The sequence below is a fragment of the Manis pentadactyla genome, chromosome 2, assembly GCF_030020395.1.
Source record: "Manis pentadactyla isolate mManPen7 chromosome 2, mManPen7.hap1, whole genome shotgun sequence".
Lineage (NCBI taxonomy): Eukaryota > Metazoa > Chordata > Mammalia > Pholidota > Manidae > Manis > Manis pentadactyla.
In genome coordinates, this window is record NC_080020.1 from 100143389 (window position 1) to 100169000 (window position 25612).

At 36.8% G+C, this 25612-nt stretch overlaps 1 protein-coding gene across 2 annotated transcripts in view; it reads left to right on the top strand.

Moving 5' to 3' along the window:
- The window catches only part of PLPP1 (phospholipid phosphatase 1), a 96273-nt gene that overhangs the window by 42005 nt on the left and 28656 nt on the right, over positions 1 to 25612 (top strand). The window contains exons 2-3 of one of the 2 annotated variants that reach the window (XM_036900347.2): positions 10682 to 10833; positions 15462 to 15742. In XM_036900347.2, the coding sequence (XP_036756242.1) occupies positions 10682 to 10833; positions 15462 to 15742 (433 nt within the window). The remainder of the gene's footprint in view (positions 1 to 10681; positions 10834 to 15461; positions 15743 to 25612) is intronic. The other variant, XM_036900346.2, reaches the window with a different exon arrangement.

Sequence of the window (25612 nt, forward strand, 5' to 3'; positions counted from 1 at the left end):
AGTTGCTGCTTTTGTGGCAGCAGGGTGCATAGGAGCTAGGAAGAAATCTTTTTAGATGGCTTTCCAACGCCTTCCTTTGCTTGGAGGGCTGGGTAGGCATGGGGAGAGATCCAGTTTGGGATCTTGTTATATCTAGAAGGAGAATAAACAGGGTAGGGCAGTAAAAGTAGGAGAATGGTCTAGTAATTCACTTATTTTCTCAGTAGAATACTGAGAAGCACAGTGTACCAGTCCTGTTTAGTTAAATATCCATATGTATTTAATCAGATGCATTCTTACTATACTTGAGTGTTAGTCTTCTGACATACCCAAAAACATTCTTTTAGAGGCTATCAAAATTTGGGAGAAAAAGTGAAATTTCTGTCAAATTAATTTCTCTGTAACTTGGGCGCGTATACCCTTGTTTAATTTTAGCATCAAATTCTGTTTCCGGCGGAGAGAGTAACTGTTTTCTGAAGAAAATTGCTGGGCAAAGAGATGAAAAGAGCAACTGGGAAGGTACCCGTTTTGTTTACTATAGAATTTTGCTTATTTCCTTTGAAAATTATATAATTTGGGTGCATGTTGTTTGGTTTAGGATTTTTGCATGTTTGGTAAATGGAAGGCTGTGTTTCTTCTGTCATTGTCAGTTGTGTATGAAGTACTACTTACATGCTCTCTTTCCCCGTGGCGACTCGGAGTTGGCTGGTGGTTCTCTGCCAGAGCTACTGAGAGGCCCAGTGGGGAGTTTTCACTCCCTCGGTGCTGCTCTGCTCTGTTGCTCAGGTCCTTTTTGACAGTTCCTCGTTGTCTTCACTGTGGAGTGGGTCTGTTTTGACAGAACTGGATAAGTCCTAGAAACTCTTTGGTTTTCTCTTCTCAGTTCATAGTGAAGGATGTGAGTCTAGGTGGTGAAGATTAGATTAGGGAACAGTGGTAGGAAACTGGGGTTAGTGTGATAGTATCCCCCAGAGCACACAGAGCTTGTCTGTCTGGGTTGCCTTTATCTGATTAGAAGGTTTCTGAATTTTGATCTAGACTCTAAGAATGAAAAATTTAATTTGAATCTGTTTCTTAGCTGCACTTCTGAAATTCAGTGTGACCTTATAGAAGTTACTGAATCTGTTCATATGTATTTCTCTAACTACAAAAAGGATGCTTCTTGGTTTATCAGAAAACCATGAGAAGAGGGTTTGTTTCATTGATGCAGATACTACACCTGTATCATAGTCTGCCCTTGTTCTTAAGAACAGAATTCACTGATTTAACTTCCAGTATAGCACAACACTTTAGTATTGTACTTTGGAGAAAGGCACTGCTAATTATTCACCTTTTAAGGGGGGTGGAATGTTTTGCCTGTATTTCTTTCCCTGATCTTTTCTCATTTTCTGTCTTTTTACTCATTTAGGGCATTAATAAGCTTTTCTCTGGACCTTAAAGCAACTCTTGAAGAATGCTTGGTTACTTATTGTACTTGATACAATTCAGTAGCCTTCTTGGGAATCTTTCAATTCCAAGAATAAACTGTTTTTCCCTTTCCCCAATTTTAAAAAGAAATTCTCAGTTCCCTTAACTTTTCTACTTCAAAGATGCCTTTTCTAATAATTTAAACCCTTCCATCCATAATCTGAATTTTAAGCATTCTACTCTTTAATCACCACCTTCGTGGAAACAGTTTCTGTTAGTCACCACTAATTTCCAAGTTGTTAAAAGTGATCTTCATCTATCCAAATTGTTAAGTGCATCAGTAGGTTATATTTTTACTGTTGAGTAGTATATTCCACAGTTCATTTATCTGTCCATTCAGGGACATATTGGTTATTTTTAGTTTTTGACAATTACAGGTAACTTCCTGAACATGTATCTGTAGGTTTTGGGGTGAACATAAATTTTAATTTTTCTATACCCTGTAGTGGCATTGCAGGGTCTTTCAGTAAAATGTATGTTTAAACTTTTAAGAATCTGCCGAACTTTTCTAGAGTAGAGTAGCATTTTGCATTTTCACCAGTAATATATAAGGTCCAGTTGTTGTGCGTCTTCACCAGCACTAGTATCATTAGTGTTTTTGTGTTAGTCGTTCTAATAGGTGTGTAGTGATATCTCATTAGGGCTTTAATTTGCTTTTTCTAGTGGCTACTGGTGTTGAACATCACTTCACATGTTTGCTATCCATGTATCTGCTGGTGAAATATACAAGTCTTTTGCTCATTTTGTGATGAGATTTTTTTTTAACTGTGGAGTTTAGAGAGATCTTCATATATTCCTGATACATAGTCTTTTGGTGTATATGTGCTTTGCAAGTTTTTTCCCCTTCAGTCTGTTGCTTGTCTTTTCATTCTCTTAAAAGGTGTTTTGAGAGCAGAAGTTTTAAATTTTGATGAATAAAGTGTATTTTTTTTCTTTCATATACTGCTTTTGATCTGAAAATTCTTCACCTTCACCATGTTAAAAATTTTTTTTAAATGTTTTCTTCTGAAAGTTTTATGGTTTTCTCTATTATACTTATCTCTGTGATCCATTTTGTGTGAAGTTTTGTGTAAAGTGTGAGGTTTAGGTTGAGGTTCATTTATGTGTGTGTGTGTGTGTGTATGGATGACCAATTGTTCCAACATCATATGCTGAGAAGACTCTCCTTTCTCCATTAAATTGCTTTTGTACCTTCATAAAAAATAGTTAGGTGGCTGTGCTTGTGTGAATCTATTTCTAGACTGTTCTTGCTCTATTGATGTATTTGCCTTTGCCTTCCACTTAAACCACACTGTCTTGTTACTGTAACTATATATCAGATGGTAAAAAAAAATATACAGTTGACTCCTGAACAATGCAGAGGTTAGGGGTCCCAATCCCTGTGCAGTAGAAAGTCTGCATATAACTTGTAAGCCCCCAAAACTTAACTGCTAATAGCCTACTGTTGATTGGAAGCCTTACTGATAATGTAAGTAATTAACATATACTTTGTATGTTATACATATTATATGCTGTATTTTTACAATAAAGTAAGCTAAAGAAAATGTTATTAAGAAAGTCATAAGGAAAATATTTGCAGTACTGTATTATAGTTATAGAAAACAAATCTGTATGTAAGTGCACCCACACAGTTCATAACTTTTGTTGTTCAAGGATCTACTACAATGAGTAGCTTAAAATTGAGTGGGGGAAAAATAAAGTACAGCTACATTTTTCTTAAAAGAATTCAGGGAGTGTGACTTCATTCCAACTTCATTATTCTTTTTCAAAATTGTTTTAGCTATCTAGTTTCCTTGCTTTTCCATATGCATTTAGAATCAGTGTGTTTATAAAAGTATCTAGCTGGAATTTTGATAAGAATTGCATTAAAGCTAGATCAATAAGAATTGCATCAAAGATGTCAATTGGGTATAATTGACATCTTTACCTCATTAAATCTTAGTCTCTAAAGATGATGGCTTTCCATCTATTTAGGTCTTTGCTTTCTTTCAGCAGTGTTTCACAGTTTTTAGTATACAGATACATATTTTCTTAGGTTTATACCTATGTATTTCAGTTTTATAACTATTATAAATGTGATAGTGCTTTTAATTTTAGTTTTCTTTTTGTTCATTGATACTATATAGAAATATGATTGATTTTTGAGTATTGACCTTATATCCTGTAACCTTGCTACACTCATTAGTTCTAGCAATTTTGAGATAGGTTCCTTGGGATTTCCTACACTATCCTGGTTTTAATTCTACCTTACTGGCTGCTTTCTCTCACTGTCCTTTGCAAGTCCTTTCTCTTCTTTCTGACCTTTTATTTTGCAGCACTACAGGTATCAGTCCTTGGGTCCTCTTTTCTCCTCTATCTGTATTTGCTCCTTGATGATCTCATTCAGTTTCATGTCTCTAATACCACCTCTATGCTAGATTTATGTCATTGGCCTGGACCTCTTCCTCAATGGACTTTTATAACCAACTGCCTATTTGACATCTCTACCAATAAGCATCTCAATCCTGATGCACCCAGTTAGGAACTCTTGATCTATCCCTTGACCTCCCCACTCAGTCTCCAATCTTCCCATCTCAGTTAATGAAACTTTAAACTTCTGGTCTCTCAAATGGGAAACCTCAGGATGATTGTTGACTCCTCTTTTCCAACACTCGTATCCAATCCATCCATCAGCAAATACTGCTGACTCTACTTTCAGAATAAATCCAGAATTTGGCCACTATAGGAAACCTGTGCTGTACCTGTAGTTCCTCCCCTCCTCAAATGGGTGCCTGGTACAGAGTAGTAGGAAAAGGTACTCAGGATGTTGAATTATAAGGTCCCTTAATGTTGACAAAATAACAATTGATTTTACACTTTCCTTAGGTTTCCTGGATTCTTAAGACTTCTATTATAGATGAAGTTTCTTAATCTTTTTGCCTGTATACTGAGTTGTGTTTAGATGTAGTTAATATTAAACTGCTTTCAGAATTCTTCTTTTAAGGTAGGGTGATAATATACAAACAGGAAAATACTATAGCTTCAGTTTACTTTAGTTATAATTTGTCATGCAGGTTGAAAATATTTTTCAGTTTTAAAAAATCCTGCTTCTAGTAAAGATTGATATTAATGAGATATACTCAGATAGCACTCCATGTAACCATGAGAGTACGTATTGTGTAAAGTAACTGCTTTTAATTGTTTACAGCAAAAGGAAGTACACTAAGACTTTAAGTAATAAAGGAATGCAGTAGTCCTGGTCCAGTATTCTTTCAGTTATAAAACACTCTTGATCTTAGTTCTCTCTTCTTGGCTCCTTTTTTTGGTGAATTTCAGTAATTATTTTTGTTTCTGATTCATTCCTTCTATTTCCTGAACTACATTTTATCACATGCCCCAATGTACCCTAGTGCACTCTATTCATGTCTGAACAGAGCAGAGTAACTTCACAGGATCTCTTGAATAGTTACCACAGTTTCATTCTCTTAAATATAAGCAGAAGCAGAAGAAATAAGGCATTGTAATATTCTTTTTACTCTCTTATTAAGTAAGATCATATTTTAGGTTCTCACTAGCATCTTTTGACAACTTGCATTTTTAAAATTGACTCTTTCCTACTTGGAATTTTCCCCGCTGGTAAATAAACCAACATAGATTTTTCAAATGACCTAATGGAGAGGTAGACTAAATACACACACACACCTCACATAATTTGTTTAGCCTAGGAATACAGTCAGGTGGCAAAAATAATAATAGACCCCACTATTCTACAGCTTAGCCTCTACCTTTCGCTTCTTTAGGTTTCTAGTCTTGATCTACATCCTTCGTCTTTGTTCAGGCAATAGGAGAAGAATGTGGTCTCAGGTATTTCACCAGTGGAAATCATATTCTCTGTTTGATGGGGTCTTTTGGTCTACCAATGGGGTGTTCTTATCTTCCAGGCTATTTAAGTGTGGTGCCTGACCTTGCAGCAGATCTCGAGGTGCCTGACAACTTTGTGTCGGAATTTATCAGGCTGTTGCCTACTGCTGTTAGCCCTGAGGCAGTGTGTCCCTTGATGATTTTCTACTGTGGATTCTGGGGTTGCGTGCCACTCTCTCTTGGGCATCTGATATGTTTTATATCCATGTAATGGAATACTATTCTGCAACAAAAAGGAACAAAATATCAATCTATGCTACACCATGGGTAAACCTTAGAATATTATTTTCTGGAGGCATTTGTGTGGTTTTCACTGTTAGAAGAGTTTCCTTCACATGTAAAAAAAGTTTCACCACAGTTTCTCAGTTTGCTGGATACCTACCACCAGTCTTTCTAACATAGTCATTAGTATTTATATCATGGTTTCAAGAGCTGAGTATTTGTGCAGGAGGAAGTTAAAGAAGATGTGTGACCTTATTCTTATGTTGTCTTTTCCTATCTTTGGTAAAGGATGAATGTCGGTCCCTCCCTGCTTCTGACCTGCAGATAAGGGAGGAGACACAATGAGTTATCGAAGACCTGAAAGGACCAGCCAGGGGACTCAAGGGGTAACAGCACAAGAGTAGTGCTGAGAGGGCACCTCTCATATTTATTGATCAAATGGTTGTTAATAACAATAAAATTCTGTATAGGGGACTCAATGCACAATCATTAATCAACTCCAACTTTCAACAATCTCCAATCTTCTGAAGCATAACAAACAAGTTCGTACTTGGTGAACAAGTTGTTACATAGGGAACAAGTTCTTACATGGTGAACAATGCAAGGGCACTCATATCACAGAAACTGTTTCTGTTTTGATCACGAATCATGAACTATAAACAATCAAGTCAGATTTGATTATTCATTTGATTTTTATACTTTATATGTGAATCCCACAGATGAAGAAGTGTTCTTGTGGTATTTAGTTTGTGGAAGTGATGAGTTACCAATATCACATGCTCTCTTTTGAACCATTATAGATATTCATTAGTCGGAGGTAGAAAGCTTCATTTATTTATGGGTGAGTATGTAGGAATCTGATTCTTAAAGGGACTAATATGAATAAATACATGGGCTTATTAAAAAGCAGAATGTGGGATTATAAAGTCACGTAGTTGCTTTAGACAAGAGTTTCTCAATTTCTTAAAAAGTTAAATGTTAACTTATCTTGTGACCCAGCCATTCCACTCCTAGGTTAAAAAGGAAAATGTATGTCCACACAAGGGCTTGCATGTGAATGTTTATAGTGGCATTAGTCATAATAGACAAAAACTGGAAACAAACATCTATTAACTGGTGAATGGGTAAACAGAATCTAGTATATGCATACAATAGGATATTATTTAGCAATAAAAAGGAACAAAATGCATGCTGTAATATGGATGAACCCCCCAACATTATGCTAGTCACTTAGGAAATGCTACCTATTGTATCATTCTGTATATGAAATAAGAAGAGGCAAATGTTCGTAGAGACAGAAAACAGATAACTGGTTGCCTAGGCTTGGTGGTGGGAACAAGGACTGAATGTAAATGGGTTCATGGGAATATTTTGGGTAATGAAAATATTCTAAAACTGGATTGGGATGATGGTTGCACAACTCTGTATATTTACCGAAATCATTGAATTATATACTGAAAGTAGATGCATTTTGTGGTTTGTAAATTGTACCTCAATAGAGTTGTTTAAAAAGGAATGAAAACAAATTTTGTAAACTGAAGTATTAAGAGTAACATTATCGGACAAATGCAATCATTTGGCAAATAATGAAAAGGGATTTAGAGATGTAATCTTTCAAGTAAAAGGGGACGAGTGTTTAATTTGAATTGATACAAGAGCACATGGAACCCTTCCACTTTTGCCTTGATACCTATAGTAAACGAGGAAGATAGTATCAGATATCTTTACTTAAGTTATGACATTTTTTCATACTTTCATGCACTGTGGCTGGTAGAGTAAATTGGTGGTGTAGTGTAACTCTTCTGGAGCAGTTTGTCAAGGACCTTAAAGTTTATGTCCTTTGGCCTAAATTCCACATGAAAAATTTATTCTAAAGAAGTAATTAGAAATGCAAACAAAGATTGGTATTTGGAAATGTTCACTATAGCACTTTTTAGGATAATCAAAAAAATTAATAATTACCTACATGCTCTCAAAGTAGGGGGAATAGTTATCATTGTTTTAGTTATGGCTTTATTGGTTACAAGGAGTAGGATCCTTTTCTAACTAGCTTAAGTAAAGTTGGGTTTTGCTGAAGGGATATAAGGCCCTCTAAACAATCCACAAGCAGCAAGATCAGCAAGGCCCTTTGGCAATGGGGATCCAAAGCTGCTTTATCCATTACTCACTCGCAGGGGTCAGGCTAGTCACTTTGGTTCCCTTTGCATACTGGCTTTGTCCTCACACTCTTCTTCAGCCAGTGTTTCTTGTGCTTGGCCCAGTACTGTTTGCCAGCTCTAAGTCAGTCTTTGCTCCAATTCCAAAATTTCCAGAGCAGGAATCTTTTTGAGCCTTAAATATGTCAGTGAGCAACTGGCGATTTGGTCTTCCTCTCCATTCCCCTTTCAGGGGTCTATATTTAGGTTTAGTTAATTAGTGAAAATGAAATGGCATTGGGTAATGACTTCAATGTAGTATATCTCCATGGACTTACATGAGAGGTTTCAAGTATTATTATTAATTTAAAAATATTCCTAAGGCCTACTGTGGTTCGGTTGTTTCTCTTCACTTAAAGTCTCAGAAGACTAGTGTGCACTTGTGGTAGAGTCATGCTCATTTTCTTATCATTCCTTACTAAAACCTCTATGCTCTGGTTTCTACCCCTTCATCCTTATCAAAACCACCTTTATAAACCTGGCAATTGAAAACCCACTGGACACGGGACCAGTCACCACCTCCTGAAATGCTCTTTCTGGACTTGGCCTCAGTGCCATTACTCTCTCCTGACCTTACCTCAGCCCACCAAGGCTGCCTCAGTGGATCTTCTTCCTCCACTCATCCCTTTGATATTGCTTTGCCCTGTACCTTACCTTCCACTTCGTTTTACTTCATATCTGTCCTGCACAATTTATTTCACCTGTCTAGCTTCAGAGGTCCTTTGTAGCTCCAATCTCTGTCTCTATACCAGACTTCTTCTACTGAGATTCTGACTGATAACCACCAGCTTTTTGCACATTATCACTTAGAGCCTGACCAGTTCTCCTTCTCTTTTGAACCTTCGTAGCTCTTTGTACCTCTGTTTATTCTCTGCTGTAGTTAGGTGCTATGTCTTATTCATCTCTGTATTCCTGGTAACACCTAGCAGAATTCCATGCACAATGGATTCACTCAGTATTTGCTCGTGTGAATATTCCTTTTTTAAAAAAAATATGGACTAATTATGCTTTATGTGATTCTATTTTATTTCCCTTCTATCCTAAAAATACCCACAAACTGTTTTTCCAAATCTAAGAATAATTTCTAACATAGGTTTTGTGGTCATGGGAAACAGAAACAACTTAATGGATATGCCTATTAACATTTTTCAATATATATGGGTATATTAATATGAATTTTTCTTGAGAATAAGGACACGATGAGATGTACTGAGTTTTGGGCACTAATCCTCTGTGGATTTAACTTCACTAGATATCTTTTCTTACTCCAAAAAAAAGAAATGCTCATTGAAAAATTTCAACCAATTCAGAAAAATGTGCAATGTATACACTGAAAGTTTCCACTTTATGTATAGAGTTCTTACAAGTAAAATCAGTTGTAGAAGTGGTTCTTTGTAAATGCAAAAGGAAGTTTGCTTATTGGGTTAGAGTATAGTTATTGTTTGAAGGATGAGTAGTTAGTTATTGTATAGGGGAGGCAACAACTAAATCACAGAGCTGAGAGTTCACCTTCACAGTGTGTGCTGGTAAGTAAAAAAGTTTCTGCTGCAATGTGGTATTTGTATTAAGGCTTGGGCATTTCACCCCATTCCTCTGAATGTGAACAATTTGGTGACTCAGAGGATAGTCTGAATTCATGTATGAGAGATAGCAAAGTGAGCTCTAGTTTAATTTTTATTAAAAAATGTAGCATTTAGTAGAAGTATGGCTTTGGGAACTTTGGGAACATCCTTAAAGACTTCTAGTAGGTTCACAGCTATTGGCAAATCAGCTAATGCAAAGAAATAAATTTTGGTCCATGTGTTCAGGGTCTAAATTCAAAACAGGAAGATAAATAAAAGAAATAGAAATATGCTTCTCCTTTTCATTTGGCCCTTATAGATTAAACACATTTGCTATTTGTAGGCAGCGTGGCAGAGTCTTGGTTGTCATTCAGCCATAAAGCCTTTAGGGCTTTAGTGGAGTTAACTGTAAGTGGTCATTAAAACTTGGTGCTTCACAGAAAGGGCATTTGAATATATAGTGAGTAACGTGGTGGTTATGGTATTACTACTGGGAGAATGGGTCACTTAGGGAAAGAACTTTCCATAGTTGGGTAAGTCTTGATACAGACGTTCATGTTGAGGGTTTCTGCTAAACTCTCTTTTACAAAGCGGTGTTAGTCAGTATGCTGCAGTATTAACCTGCAGTATGCCAGGTTCAGTGAAAGAAAGGAGAACCGAATTCTTAAAGTTGACACTTAGGCAAAAAATTAGACATTTTAGGAGGTGAGTGTGAGACATGATCTTTATGAAAACTCTGATAATAAAAACAGAGAGCTGTCTTTTAGGTGTTTTTGTGTTTGACTTCATTGTCCATCTTTTCTTAAACAACTTGATTTAAGTTCAGACTCATTTTCACAGAGCCCCAAACTTGCTGTTGGCAGTTCAGAAACAAGTGGATAGCATGTTATTTAGACACTCTGATAGCTTAGCCAGTGACCGTGACCTGGCCGAATGTGGTAGTAATATAGAGACAAAACAGGGAATGTCAAAATGCTGTTTTCCTTTTGGAAGCACATTCGTGTCAAATTGGTTTGTAAATAGTGTTGAGAACGCTGTGATTAAAACACAGAAAAGGAGAAAGGATTTTTTTCCTAATGCCCATTTAGTGTATTTGGTTAGAAACAAAGGCAAGAAGATCCTCTTGGTTAAATTGGTTAATAGAGGACTTGGGAGCATTGTTTCCTATACAAAAAAGATCTTTATCCTAAACTGTAACCTTTCTAACTTCTGTTGCATGCATTTCCTTTTAATACGTGCTTTTATTTATTTTCATGGCAAATGCATTTTGAAACACAGTCTCTGGGGATAATTACTGCCATTAATTAGTTTTGATATTTCCTTTTTAATGATATTTTCATTTATTCCTTTTGCTAGCTGGATTGCCTTTTGCAATTCTTACTTCAAGGCATACCCCCTTCCAGCGAGGAGTATTCTGTAATGATGAGTCCATCAAGTACCCTTACAAAGAAGACACCATACCTTATGCGTTATTAGGTGGAATAATCATTCCATTCAGTATAATCGTTGTAAGTTAAATCCACTTTTCCAAGTTTATCACTTTTGGGCAATGACATAGTTTTGTATTATCTGTTAATGATTGAATGCATAACCCTCCAAAACAATGTGTGTGTTTTTTTAACCTTTAATTGAGCAAAATAATCTCAACTATTTTAAGTAGGGCCAAAAGAATAACAGTGCATAATTAGAAGAACATTAGGGTGTATGTGTAGGTTTTATGCTAATCTTTCCAGTCAGTGATTTTTAGAGCTACGATATGCTATTTTTTCAGTAATCTTGCAGTAAATAAATGTTACATCAGTATGTTTCTAGCATACTTTTTTAGACTTAGGATATTATATATTTTATAATTTATTGAATCTGTGTGTATGCACTTATTTTCTAGTTACTGAATTCTAGAGAAGAAAAATTAATGTTAAGACTTCATTTAACCTATGTTTACTTTAAAGAATTTTTAGAAAATGCCAGAAACTGGAGAGAAAAGCCAAAGTTGTAGATATAATTAGCAGTGAATACAGAAGAATTTTTATTAATTCTGAAACACAATAGTAACTATTGTTTTCTAGGATTTCAGGTAGGACTGCTTAGAGAATGTGCTTTAGGTAGAAGACTTCAAGTGACTGGACTAGATGATTCTTATAATCTCGTGACCCAGAGATTCTGTGATTTAGATTAGTTTTGTGCTCCATAACTTGTAATTTTAAAAGCAAGATTTATGTTAGTTAAAAGCAGAAAATATGGTCTCATCTAGGAGATAGGCAAACAAGGTAATAGCATATTTGTCTTATCTGTTTTGGAGTTTACTTAAAAAAAAAACAAATACTACTTAGTTTAGAAATTTCAGTGTCTTATTTAAGAATGATCACAGCTTTCTGTCAGCACTAAAAGTTAATCAATTCATAATTTGTGGTATGTAATTAAAAAAAACTCTGCTAAACAAATGTTTGTTTCATGAGAATGAGCTTCTTGAAGGTTTTTCTTGGTGTCCTTGCCGCCTGCCTGTGCTAGGTGCCAGAGTAAAACTGGAGTGAGTGTGTGGTAATGTTGGTAATGCTATGACAAGTATGGTGAAATTTCTAGAAGTCAGTGGATCCCTTTAATCTTAGATAAATCTTTTTTTTATAAGTACTATAAGTTTTTACTACGAAAGTTTTACTACTAAAAGAAAGAAGGCCAAGTCTATGATTCTTCTATTAAGGAGGGAGTAAGAGTAGGGTCTTTTTTTTTTTTTTTTAAGTATATATGTTTCTGAGAGATTACTAGCTATTTAAATATACAACTTTTAGTAGGACTCTTAGTTGCAAACAGTAGCTGATTTCAGAAAAGATTCAAGTACTCAAACATCACTCTTGCAATTCTTCTTTTCTGTGTGTCTCAGTAAAAAAGTACACTGCACAAACACAACTACAGAATTCCTTCAAGGCCCAGAAACCTGCAAGAGGACAGGTGCTGCCTGCCGGCTGGGCACCTTGCAGGTGTGTGTGGCCAGCCCAGCAAGAGCAGGGCCTGACACAACACTCAGTTAGCAAAAGATTTCGTTAACTTGGCAGTTTTGACTGTTTTAGACTGGGAGAAAATTATTTTCATATTTAATAGAGCAGCAAGTAAATTGAGTGTAGTTTTCTTAAAAGAGAACAGACTGTTTAAAGGTACTGTAAAAGTACTATTTTCATATCAGCCATGTCAAGAAATGCAAACACTGCTTAAGGCAGTGGTTTTAAGTACTGATTTTAAAATAATTTCAGTTTATTAACTCAGCTTCTTTCAAGCAGCACTTGGTTAGATTTATTTAGTTATGTTTACTAGAAAGTAAATCTTTTCCTTAAAAAAAGATCATGACTATGATTCAGACTCCATTCCAGGCCTTTTTTTTGTGACTTGTAATGATCCACAAATATATGAATGATTGAGGGAGCCTGGTAGAGAACCAGAATTAATCTAATTCATCAGGAACCAAGGGAGAATTTCAGTAAGAAAGAAATGTTCAGTGATGTCAAATATTACTAAGAAGATGAGGTAAATTAAGGTTGATAAAAATCTGTTGGATCTGATAGATTACATCAGTCCATTTTGACTTTTGAGAGAGATTCAGTAGACTAAAGGGAATGGAGGGAGTTAGAGATACTTAGGATGGAGTGAAAGTATGCCAGTGATTATAGACTATTATTTTGAGAAGTTGGGCCCTGAGTGGGAGACACATAACTATGAGTACAGAGTAGAAATGTAGAAATCATCTTGCTTGGTGGAGATTTATAAAAGAGATGATGAGAAAATAACGTGTGCAGAGGCCTTAAATGGTTGAATCATGCTGACTTAGGTAATCATTAGCTTAGATCTTCAAAAGTAATGTTTTATTCCCCTAGCATTATCTTTTGTTCCTTAATAATTTATACTATCTTTAGAATCTGAGTAAATAACACATGACAAGTCATCCCAGCTCTAAGATTAAGCCACATTTAGCTTAAGTGTGGACTTCAATGCAGGCTATGACTTGGCATAAATGGCTCAAAGGTCAGGATAAGGTATTAAGATGAAACAAATATATGACTGTCACGTGTAGGTGAAATGCACAGACACATCCCTGTATTTAATTTAGAAGAATCAATTTAGAACTTCTCTATTGTCTATTTCTTTCAATAAAGATAGAGCACATAATAATAAATGATGGGAGTTGACTTTGTATTTGTCAGCTTTAGAGTCCCCCATCCTTTTCCAGTACTAGAGGTTAAGTTTCAGTTTCCTTCTTTAGATAAGCTTTTGATCTGTGACTAGGTGTCTGAATTCTCTGAGTGAGCTGATAGTTTCTGTCATCTGTGATAAGAACCAGGGTTTGGATGGCCCTAAATAATGGTCATTATGACTAGGAAGGCTAAAAAAGATCAATACCTGTTTCTGGAGAAAGTTGAGTGTTTACACAGAAGTAACAGCTGAGATTTGAAAGCTTCAGCTGCCAAATTGTTGATTCATATACTTGGTATATATTTTCAATTATTAAAGATCAATTCCGTAACAAAACATTAGAGAAATCCCTCTTCGCTGCTAATCTGGCAAGGCAGTTGCTGTAACACCTTAACCTGAGGAGCCGGTATGTACTTCAACTCAAGGTCCTTGGAGGCAGCGGGGAGCATGCTGAGTGAAACCACAGAGCTGTGGTGTCCCCAGAAGTGCATAAGGTTTTCTTCTCCTGTGAGACCTGTTCTCAGAAAAGGATCTGATTAAGTCATTCACATTAAGGACTGTAATGAGGAATATATTATTGCTGTGGGACTTAATGTGTTTAAGGGTGTTTACTTTTTACACAAGAGGCAACAACAGCACCTTTTATTAAAATTTACTGATAGTTATTGTGTTGTAGGTCACTGGTGGTACTAGCTTTCTATTCAGGGACTAAAAATTGATTCTTGCTTTTGTAGAATTCATAGTCTAGTTGTTGAAGTATAACATTGTAATTAGGGAATTTTAGGAGCTGTTGACCCAGATGAAGAAAGAATTTTTGGCAGTAGGTTATTGAAAAGCAACCATTTATTTCACCTTTGGTAAGGCTCACCCTGAAGACAGTTAATTTTCACTAAATGGATATGTTTGAATGCTTTGTAAAATTGTTTATGTAAATTGAAGATGAAGTAGCTAAACTACTAAGTATCTTAAGTGAAACTTTGTGATTTATATCCTCCCTCCACCCCAACATAAATTAGCAAGTACACTGTTCTTTAACTGTTATTTTCGTCTCAGGTAGCTAGAATGTGGCTTATTTTATCTGAAAATGTAATTTTTTTATAATGTTGCCATTCACTGTTTTTTGAATTTCTCAGAGTATTGTTCTGTGAACTTGTAAAGTATTTGGAAAACTTTTTATGCCTTTGAACTCATTACACTGGCATGCGCTCACACACACACACACACACTCTAAAATCTTAGGAGGCTTTACCTTCAATTTTAGTGAAAAATAAAGAAGGAGTCACTTGAAATGTTTTTTTAGAGAAGGAGAGCATGAAGTGTGTATTGGGTCTTTTACTGAGACTTGTTAAAGAAGCTGGTGCCAAAGGTCTGCTAGAGAGGCAGGACCTAGGAGGCCCTCTGAGTTAATCTCTGCCCTTTGAACCCTTTGGCCTCAGTGTTAGGTCCCTGCTTTTTATACTGGATTTTTATTCCCTGAAATTATTTTACCCTTTTTTAATATGATGGGTATCTTTAATTCAAAGGAATGTTTGAGAAAAATGAAGACATTGTCAGATAAAAGTATTTATATAAGGTATATTCTAATTGGGGAAGTTTGTGTTCTTTAAACAGAACATGATTTTTTTCTGCCATGATACATCATTGACTACTTATTAAAACTCAGGTTTAATTGAATTCAAGAAAATTAATAAGTATTAAGGTCTTACTGTTTTAGATAGACTTTGAAATTATTTTGGCCTAGTCACTGCTTTGTAAGCAGTATCCACAGTTGATAGGACACCTTTTTTTGTGGTTTAGAATTAAATATCCTATCTTGACTCTCCATTTGCAAATAGAAGAAAAGAGGCATGTTTTAAAACAGATTTGATTGTGATTTACCATTTTATTTTCTATATTTTAATTTGTTTAAAATACCTGGTTGCAGCTTTAACATGCTATTTTTCTGTTTCTTTTTCAGATGATTATTGGAGAAACCCTGTCTGTTTACTTTAACCTCTTGCACTCAAATTCCTTTATCAGGAATAACTACATAGCCACTATTTACAAAGCCATTGGAACATTTTTATTTGGTGCTGCTGCTAGTCAGTCCCTGACTGACATTGCCAAGTATTCAATAGGCAGATTGCGGCCTCACTTCTTGGATGTTTGTGACCCAGATTGGTCAAAAGTCAACTGCAGTGATGGTTACATTGAAAACTACATATGTCGAGGGAATGCACAAAAAGTGAAGGAGGGCAGGTGAGTTAAATCTTCAATGCTTGTTTTATCTTGAGCACTCCTGGAATAAAAGGTTTCATTGACTGGAAGATGAGCAATCTGCTGTCTAAGAGAGAGAAGCTAGTGTTAATAAGTAGAGGTGAGGGGCAGCAAACTTTTTCTTAAGGTGTCAGATAGTAAATAATTTAGGTTTTGTGGGCCATATGGTTCATTTGGCAGCTATCCAACTGCATTGTAGTAGGAGAAGCAGCCAGAGACGATCCTTGAATGGATGGCTGTTCCAATAAACCTTTATTTACATAAGGAGTTGGCTGCCCCAGGGTTTATAGCTTGCTAACTTCTGATCCTAGTCCAAACGTGTATGAAGCTCAGCAAGATCTCTTAGTATTCTTAGATTATATTATTTGAAAGGTAACTTTATGCATATCTTGACAGTGCTAGGTTCTCAGGTTGCCTTCTTACAACACTCTTGTTGGTCTGCTTTCTACATGTGGAGCACTATTCGACGTGAATGAAGGAGAATGTTTGGATTCAAAAGGTCCAATTCCTTTAATTTGTAGGTGAGCAGATGGAGGCCCAGTAACATTAAATAAAGCCACTAATTAGTAGCAGAGCCAGTTCCTTAATTCAAGTCTCAGAATTGTAAGCTTTACCTTTTGTATACAGTTGATCTTATATTTTAAGAAGCTGTCACTTTCACTTAGTTATTTATCAGCCGACAAATACTTCCTTTGGGTAAAACACCCTTTGGTTGTTTTTATATAAGATTTCCAGGCACTTTATTATCCTTGCTGGTTCTCTTGTAAGCTACACAGGCCTGCTAGTAGCTCCCAATGTTTGCATTTAGTGGGGATGAAAAAACACCTTATTTAACTGAGAGTGTACACTATGCTGTGTGCTGGGATTCAGCAGTGAACAAGAAAGCTTGGGTTGCCATCTTCATGGAACTTAGTCCATTATGGAAGACTGACATTAAACAAATGATGACAATGGAAGAGAATCTCCCTGTTGATAACAAGGCCAAAGAATAGCGAGGTGGTTGAGTGGCAAGCTTTGAGGTTATATTAGGACTGGTATGGGTATAAAGCCTTACTGAATGAAGGAGGAAAAAGTGACTAAAGCATTAGGGCAGTTGGGAAGTAGATAGTAGAAGATGCTATTTTGACTGGAGCTTAGGTGAGCAAATGTTTTTTAAGAGGGGTAAGGGAAGAATTGGCTTTGAAGAATGATGAAGATTCTGACACTGACCCTGGACTCTGAAGGTGTGAATGTGGAGATTGTATGCTCTGCTCTTGATGGCACTATAGCCACACGGTGTCCTAGGGAAAGGTTCTTTAATTTAAAGAGTAGGAGATGTAATGAACCTTCAGTCAAGAGTTTGGAGACACAGGGACATATGGAGAACTTTATCTGTATAACTGGAGTTGCAGAGTATATGGTGGAGTTGGGATGGAGGGGATGAACAAATGGCTTGGTTGGAGAAGAGGAAGCTTATTTTAATAGAAGCTTCTAATCTATAGTTCAGTTTGCAAAGAATTGCCATCTTGTAAGTCTTACAGTCCATGAAAGAATTTCTCTCCATTTACTTAGACTGCCTTTATTTTTCAAGAATAATTTTCATTGGATATAATGGCTTTAGTTTGCCTTTATTTTTCAGGAATAGTTTTCATTGGATATTAAATTCTTTGATGGTACTAGTTTTCCTTTCCACATTGCAATCTTTTGGTTTCCATTGTTTCCGATGAGAGATTATCTGTTAATTGTGTTTTCTTGCTTCCCTTTCTGTGGTGTATTTTCTCTCATACTGCTTTAATTAATTGTACTGTGATGTGTCTAGGTATGGTTTTCTCTGTATTTGTTCTACTTGGAGTTTGTTGAGTTTCTTAATGGGTTTCACCATTCAAGTCTTAACTTAGTATTTTTCCACCAAGCACTATGCCTATGTCTCTAATAATAATCTTTGCTGCATCATCCAACAGAAAATTGAGAGAAACCTGAGAGTTTTCCTATCTGCCAGAGAATTTAAGTCACTAGGTGATAATGCCATTGTACATGATTCCTGGAGGACTCAATACTTCACACATGCACGGTTTTTCTGGTTCAGGTACATACATCTTAGCTCAAAATTTTCTTGTGACAGTATATCTTTTTGAGAGGTTTTTCTTTCTTACATAAGCCATTTGGACAAAATGTGAAATAATATTTAAAGTGATATTAAAAAATTACACTTTTCAGTCCATATATGTTATAGTCTCCATCTCTTCCAAGTATATCTAAATTGACTAATATGTACTATTACTCAATTGTACTTTTGATATAAGTACACTTAGGTTTTTCACCCATCACCCTTTAAATTTCCTATACCAGGCCGCATGCACTTACCTACTTTATGTCTTTTGTAAAGGTCAGGAAAACAGCCTCTTCAAAGCAGTATGAATATCTGAATAACTCAAATTGCAGAACTGTATACATTTAAAATTATTATTTATAGTTTCAACAAGAAGATCTTTTTAAGCTTTGGTGTTCGGAAGCAAGGAGAAAGGAAAATCAAACCTAGAAATGAAATTTTAAGAAGACTTTGTATCTTACAAGAAAAATGATTTCTATCATTGTTGCCAGAATGAGCTACTGCTGCCTGTTTCAGAGGTGTGTGATGCCAGGATGTGACTGTGGCTTCACACCTGAGATGCTGTTTTGGTTGGATACAGGTTTTCCTGTTCCTTTTTTCTCTAGAATTTTAAAAGTCAGAATGCCAAAAATGCAAAAACATTTCAGTCTAAACACTGTCTATAGTTTATTAGGATTATCGTGTGACCCGCTCTTTTGATTAATCTACACAGCCTGCCCCCTGCAAGTGTTTAATTATAAAATTATAATGTTTGTTATTGGAGAGAAGGGAATGTAAGCACCCAAAATGAGTCATTGTTGTTGACTGTAAATGAGTCAGAGTTACATCTCATGGTGAGGGTACCCTCCTACAATTTCGGTTTATGGTCTTGATATTTTTCCCATTTGTTCTCTTATTTTCTTTTTCTCATTCTCTCTCCTCCCTCTCTGCACTTTTACTGGGCTTTGTTTGTGGTGGCCATTGGGTCCCACACACAGACATGAGAACGTAAATGGACATAATGAAATACTTACTAATTGGACTGTCCAAAGAGTTCTTGTTCATTTTTTAAAAATTAATGCCTGGGAATTGACTGGAAGTTAAAGGGGGCTATGCTTGTAACCGTAGGACAGTCAACTGCCATTTTATTATTATTATTTTTTTTTTAAAGTTTTTTATTAAGGTATGTTTGCTATATAGTCTTATGAAGGTTTCACATGAAAAAACAATGTGGTTACTACATTTACCCATATCTTCAAATCCCCACCCATACCCCAATGCGGTCACTGTCCATCAGTGCAGCAAGATGCCAGAGATCCACTATGTGCCTTCTCTGTGATACACTGTTTTCCCTGTGATCCCCCACACCATGTGTACTAAACATAATACCCCTCAGTTCTCTCCTCCCTCCCTCCTCACCCTCCCTCCCACACCCTCCCCTTTGGTAACCACTAGTTCATTCTTGGAGTCTCTGAGTCTGCTGCCATTTTTTTCCTTTAGTTTTGTTTCACTGTTATACTCCACAATTGAGGGAAATCATTTGGCATTTGTCTTTCTCCACCTGGCTTATTTCACTGAGCATAATATCCTCCAGCTCCATCCATGTTGTTGCAAATGGTAGGATTTGTTTCTTTCTTATGGCTGAATAGTATTCCATTGTATATATGTACCACATCTTCTTTATCCATTCATCTACAGATGGACACTTAGGTTGCTTCCATATCTTGGCTATTGTAAAAAGTGCTGTGATAAACATAGGGGTGCATATGTCTTTTTGAGTCTGAGAAGTTGTATTCTTTGGGTAAATTCCAAGGAGTGGGATTCCCGGGTCAAATGGTATTTCTATTTTTAGTTTTTTGAGGAACCTCCATATTGCTTTCCACAATGGTTGAACTAGCTTACATTCCCACCAGCAGTGTAGGAGGGTTCCCCTTTCTCCTCATCCCTGCCAGCATTTGTTGTTCTTAGTCTTTTCTATGCTGGCCATCCTTACTGGTGTGAGGTGATATCTCATTGTGGTTTTAATTTGCATTTCCCTGATGATTAGTGATGTGGATCATCTTTTCATGTGTCTGTTCGCCATCTGAATTTCTTCTTTGGAGAACTGTCTCTTCATATCTTCTGCCCATTTGTTAATTGGGTTATTTGATTTTTGGGTGTTGAGGCATGTAAGTTCTTTATATATTTTGGATGTTAACCCCTTGTCGGATATGTCATTTACAAATATATTCTCCCATAATATAGGATGCCTTTTTGTTTTGTTGATGATGTCCTTTGCTGTACAAAACCTTTTTAGTTTGATGTAGTCCCATGAGTTCATTTTTGCTTTTGTTTCCCTTTCTTGAGGAGATGGGTTCAGGAAGAAGTCGCTCATGCTTATATTCAGGAGATGTTTACCTATGTTATCTTCTAAGAGTTTTATGGTTTCATGACTTACATTCAAGTCTTTAATCCATTTCGAATTTACTTTTGTTTATGGGGGTAAGCAATAATCCAGTTTAGACTGCTTATATGGGATTGTTCTTCTTTCTTGAGGTAGGCCTATATTGCAATATACTTTCCTCTTAGCACAGCCTTGGCTGTGTCCGACAGATTTTGCATTCTTGAATTATTGTTGTCATTTGTCTCCATATATTGCTTGATCTCTGTTTTTATTTGGTCATTGATCCATTGGTTATTTAGGAGCATATTATGAAGCCTCTATGTGTTTGTGGGATTTTTCATTTTCTTTGCTTAATTTATTTCTAGTTCCATAACTTTGTGTTCTGAGAAACTGGTTGGTACAATTTCAATCTTTTTGAATTTACTGAGGCTCTTTTTGTGGCCTAGTGTATGATCTATTCTTGAAAATGTTCCATGTGCACTTGAGAAGAATGTGTATTCTGTTGCTTTTGGGTGTAGAATTCTGTAGATGTCTGTTAGGCCCATCTGTTCTGTTGTGTTGTTCAGTGCCTCTGTGTCCTTACTTATTTTCTGTCTGGTTGATCTGTCCTTCAGAGTGAGTGGAGTGTTGAAGTCTCCTAGAATGAATGCATTGCATTCTATTTCCCCTTTTAATTCTGTTAGTATTTGTTTCACATATGTGGGTGCTCCTGTGTTGGGAGCATAGATATTTATAATGGTTATATATCCTTGTTGGATTGACCCCTTTATCATTATGTAATATCCTTCTTTGTCTCTTGTTACTTTCTTTGTTTTGAAGTCTATTTTGTCTGATACAAGTACTGCAACTCCTGCTTTTTTCTCTCTGTTGCATGAAATACCTTTTTCCATCCCTTCACTTTTAGTTTGTTTATGTCTTTGGGTTTAAAGTGAGTCTCCTGTAGGTAGCATATAGATGGGTCTTGTTTTTTTATCCATTCAGTGACTCTGTCTTTTGATTGGTGCATTCAGTCCAATTACATTTAGGGTGATTATCGATAGGTATGTACTTATTGCCATTGCAGGCTTTAGATTTGTGGTTACCAATGGTTCAAGGTTAATTTTCTTACTATCTAAGAGTCTAAGTTAACTCACTTAATATGCTTTTACAAACACAATCTAAAGGTTCTTTTCTTTTTCCCCTCCTTTTTCTTCCTCCTTCATTCTTTATATATTAGGTATCATATTCTGTATTCTTTATCTATCCATTGATTGACTTTGGGGATAGTTAATTTAATTTTGCATTTGCTTAGTAATTAGCTGTTCTACTTTCTTTACTGTGGTTTTATTACCTCTGGTGACAACTGTTAAACCCTAGGAACACTTCCATCTATAGCAGTCCCTCCAAAATAGACTGTAGAGATGGTTTGTGGAAGGTAAATTCTCTCAGATTTTGCTTATCTGGAAAATCTTTAATCCCTCCTTCAAATTTAAGTGATAATCTTGCTGGATAAAGTAATCTTGGTTCCAGGCCCTTCTGCTTCATTGCATTAAATACATCATGCCACTCCCTTCTGGCCTGTAAGGTTTCTGCTGAGAAGTCTGATGTTAGCCTGATGGGCTTTCCTTTGTATGTGATCTTATTTCTCTCTCTGACTGCTTTTAATAGTCTGTCCTTATGCTTGATCTTTGCCAATTTTATTACTATATTTCTTGGTGTTGTCTTCCTTGGGTCCCTTGTGTTGGAAGATCTGTGGATCTCCATGGCCTGAGAGACTATCTGCTTCCCCAGATTGGGGAAGTTTTCAGCAATTACCTCCTCAGAGACACTTTCTATCCCTCTCTCTCTCTCTCTCCTCTTTTTCTGGTAGCCTTATAATGCGAATATTGTTCCGTTTGGATTGGTCACACAGTTCTCTCAATATTCTTTCATTCTTAGAGGTTCTTTTTTCTCTCTGTGCCTCAGCATCTTTGTATTCCTCTTCTCTAGTTTCTATTTCATTTATCGTCTCCTCCACCATATGCAATCTGCTTTTACTACCCTCCATTGTGCTCTTCAACGATTGGATCTCTGACCGGAATTCATTCCTGAGTTCTTGGATGTCTTTCCATACTTCCATTAGCATGTTGATGATTTTTATTTTGAACTCCCTTTCAGGAAGAGTCATAACGTCCATGTCATTTAAATCTTTCTCCGGAGTTATATTAATTTTACTTTGGACCAGGTTCTTTGGCATTTCATATTTGTGTATGGCGCCCTCTAGTGTCCAGAAGCTCTAGCTCTATTCTGGAGCTGCTGAGCCCCTGAAGCAATGTTGGGGGTCGTAGGGGAGCGGTATTGGTGCTTGGGGTGAGGAAAGAGCTGTTTTCTACTTCCTGGCTGCTATGCCTGTCTCTACTGACTGAACCAGTGGGCTGAGCACACAGGTATAAGCTTTTGTCCCAGAGCAGCCGGATATGGATCCCTGCTTTCCACAAGTGGCTGAAATCTCAGTCTCTCCAGGAATTCTGCCTGTCTTGGCCTTCCAACCCCGTAATCACGCGAGTATCATGAAAGCACCATGAAATGTATGTTTGTGCTCCCAGAGCAGATCTCCGGAGCTGGTATTCAGCAGTCCCAGGCCTTCCACTCCCTCCCTGCTCCATTTCTCTTCCTCCCACCAGTGATCTGGGGTTAGGGAAGGGCTTGGGTCCTCCCGGGCCACAGCTTTGGTATGTTACCCCGTTCTGTGAGGTCTGCTCTTTTCTCCAGGTGTGTGCAGTCTGACGCTGTCCTCTTTCCTGTTGCTCTCTCAGGATTAGTTACACCAACTATATTTTCTAATTGTATATGGTTTTAGGAGGAAGCCTCTGTCTCTCCTCTCACACCGCCATCTTTAATCCTGTTCAACTGCCATTTTTTATGCAAGCGAAATAGCATTACCCTCAGTTTTTGAAAAAAGTAACTAATGAGTCCAGGTAGTTCAGACCTGTAGTTTCCTTCCCAGGTCAAGATTTTTTTTAGAAAATCTTAAATCAGTGGCTCTCAAATGTCAATGGCTCTTTTGAATCACCTGGGTGGCTTGTTAAAACAGATTTCTGGGCTTCATCCTCAAGCATTTGATCCAGAAGGTTTGTGGCCTTAGAATTTCTAATAAGTTCCCAGATGCTGCTGCTGTTGATCTTAGGACCACTGTTTTGAGAACCACTCTTTACGTCACCTGGATTAGGGGAACACTACCTTACCTGACATCTGTTACTTCAGCATGTGGGAGCTGATATTTATCCTCTTAGGTAGGGTGAATTTAAGATTGTGCATACTAGCTGGTCTTTTAGTGATAATAGAGAAACCACTGGCTTCTCTAAGAGATTCACTACTTTCTTTTTTCTGGCTTTTATTAAAATTATATTTCTTAAGCATAAACTCAGTGTTCCTGATCAATTCTGAGTGACTGATCTCTGGCTCTATGAATAGGATATTCAATACAAAGTGATTTTTGTTCATATTCTGGCAGGTTTGTATTGTTTAGATGTTTAATTGTAATATGTTTGGTTGAAAGTGAGAAGTAAGTTTCCTTTTTTTAAAAATGCAACCCACGTAACAGGTAAGTAAAGCTGAAGTTTGAGGGAGTGCCTTCTAAAAAAGTGAAAATCCATTCTAGCCAGACTGGCCATGGTACTAAGTACCTGGTAAAACTGTCTTTATACTTTGAGAGAATGGATTCTTCTATATGTTCCAATTTTAGATACTACTGGTTAAGCCTTTATGCCTCCAGAAAGATTCATGTATTCAGGGTTATCTGTATTTTTCATGCACGTGTGTTTTAGTAAACTAGACAACCTTTATTTAGTCTCATATCTATATGGAAATAGCAACATGGAGAATGAAGGAGGAGATGATTTTAAAAGATCCTTCACTCTATGAAGGGATGTTAGTTATTCGTGTATTTAAAAGGAATGTGTCTCCGAGGTCAGCACTCCTTTCCCTCCTCTCTTCTGAGTGTCAGTACCTGACACTTGAGGTTGTAGCTGTGACTGTGTCCTCCTCCCCACCACACCCCACCCTGACCCTGTTGTCTCAGTGTTCTTACACTTCAGCTGCATTGGAATCGCATGGACGGTTTGTGAACATGCAGATTGCTGGGCCTCATCCCCAGAGTTTCTGATTTAGTGGGCCTGTGGGGGGGCCAAAGAACTTGGATTTCTGAAACGTTACCAGATCAGTGGCTGCTGATCTGAGAATCACTGTTTCGGCATATTCCATTAAGTTTCTAAATTCAATTAACATGTGCTGCTCTTAAGTTCTAGTCATTCTGAGAGCTACCAAGGTATGCTTGTTGCCCCTGTGGTGCTCACTGCATACTTGCTGAGGCTTCTTTAAGAGATTCATGCCTTAAAGAAGATTGTGTAGGTGGTAGTGATACATGCCTTAATGGAGGGAAGATAAAATGCTACATGAAATCAGAGATAGTGGCATTTCTTCTCATATAGGAGGCATTTTGGAGAAAGAGTAGGGTTTGAATGTGTAGAACTGGGATGCAGTATGTCTCAGTCCCAGAAGCAGTACAATCAAAGGTAGGCAGGCTGCAGGCTTAGAGCATAGAAGCAGTGTTTTATTAGACTTACTTTCAGTATAACCTGTTTAGTTTTGGAGGTTTCATTTGTTTGTTTGTTAATTTATAAAGGCAGTCTGGGGCATTTAAAGCTAAGAAAACTTTCCATCTTCGTTTAAAAAATAAAAATTGAGTTATACAACATGATACTCAAATAGCTACACTACTCTTATGCAAACTTGATTTACTCTGTTTTGCATTCATATATTGCATATAATTTTATTTGTTGATGAGTGGCAGTAAAAGCAAAAGGTCCTCCCCCCACCCTAGATTTAACTTGGTATCTGGTCGAGAGGCAGAGTGAGTTGAGTCTAGGTATGACTCAATTTTGGCTGAGGTGAGCAAGGCAAAAGGCAAGGCAAAAGGCAAAGCTTTGGCAAGGCAAGCTTGCAGAGGTGATATCCTTTCTTCACTTTCAGTGACTTCCTGCCACTGTTTATTGGTAAATACTTGTGTACCATAATTTATTTGAAAAACAACCTACTCTCCCTGCTGAACAACCCCCCCCCCCAACCTTCACTACCAAACTGTTAATATTCTAAGTTTTAGGTGTTCGGCATTTCATGCCACCCTCCTCCCCCCTTTTTAAATGGTTGTTTAGATAATTAATTATGAACAAATACGTCAGCTTTTGGTGCTTTTCCAATTTCTTCTTGGATTGTCTTCTCAGTTTTTGAGTTAGAATATAGGTCTTGCAATATATTAAGATGAAAGAAATCCTTAGGTTTTGATAAATCAACCAGTGCTGTATCTTAAATGTTAAAAGGCTACTAACTCATATTAACATGTCTTCAGCTGATTACTTTATATTGATGCTTTCTCCTCAGAACT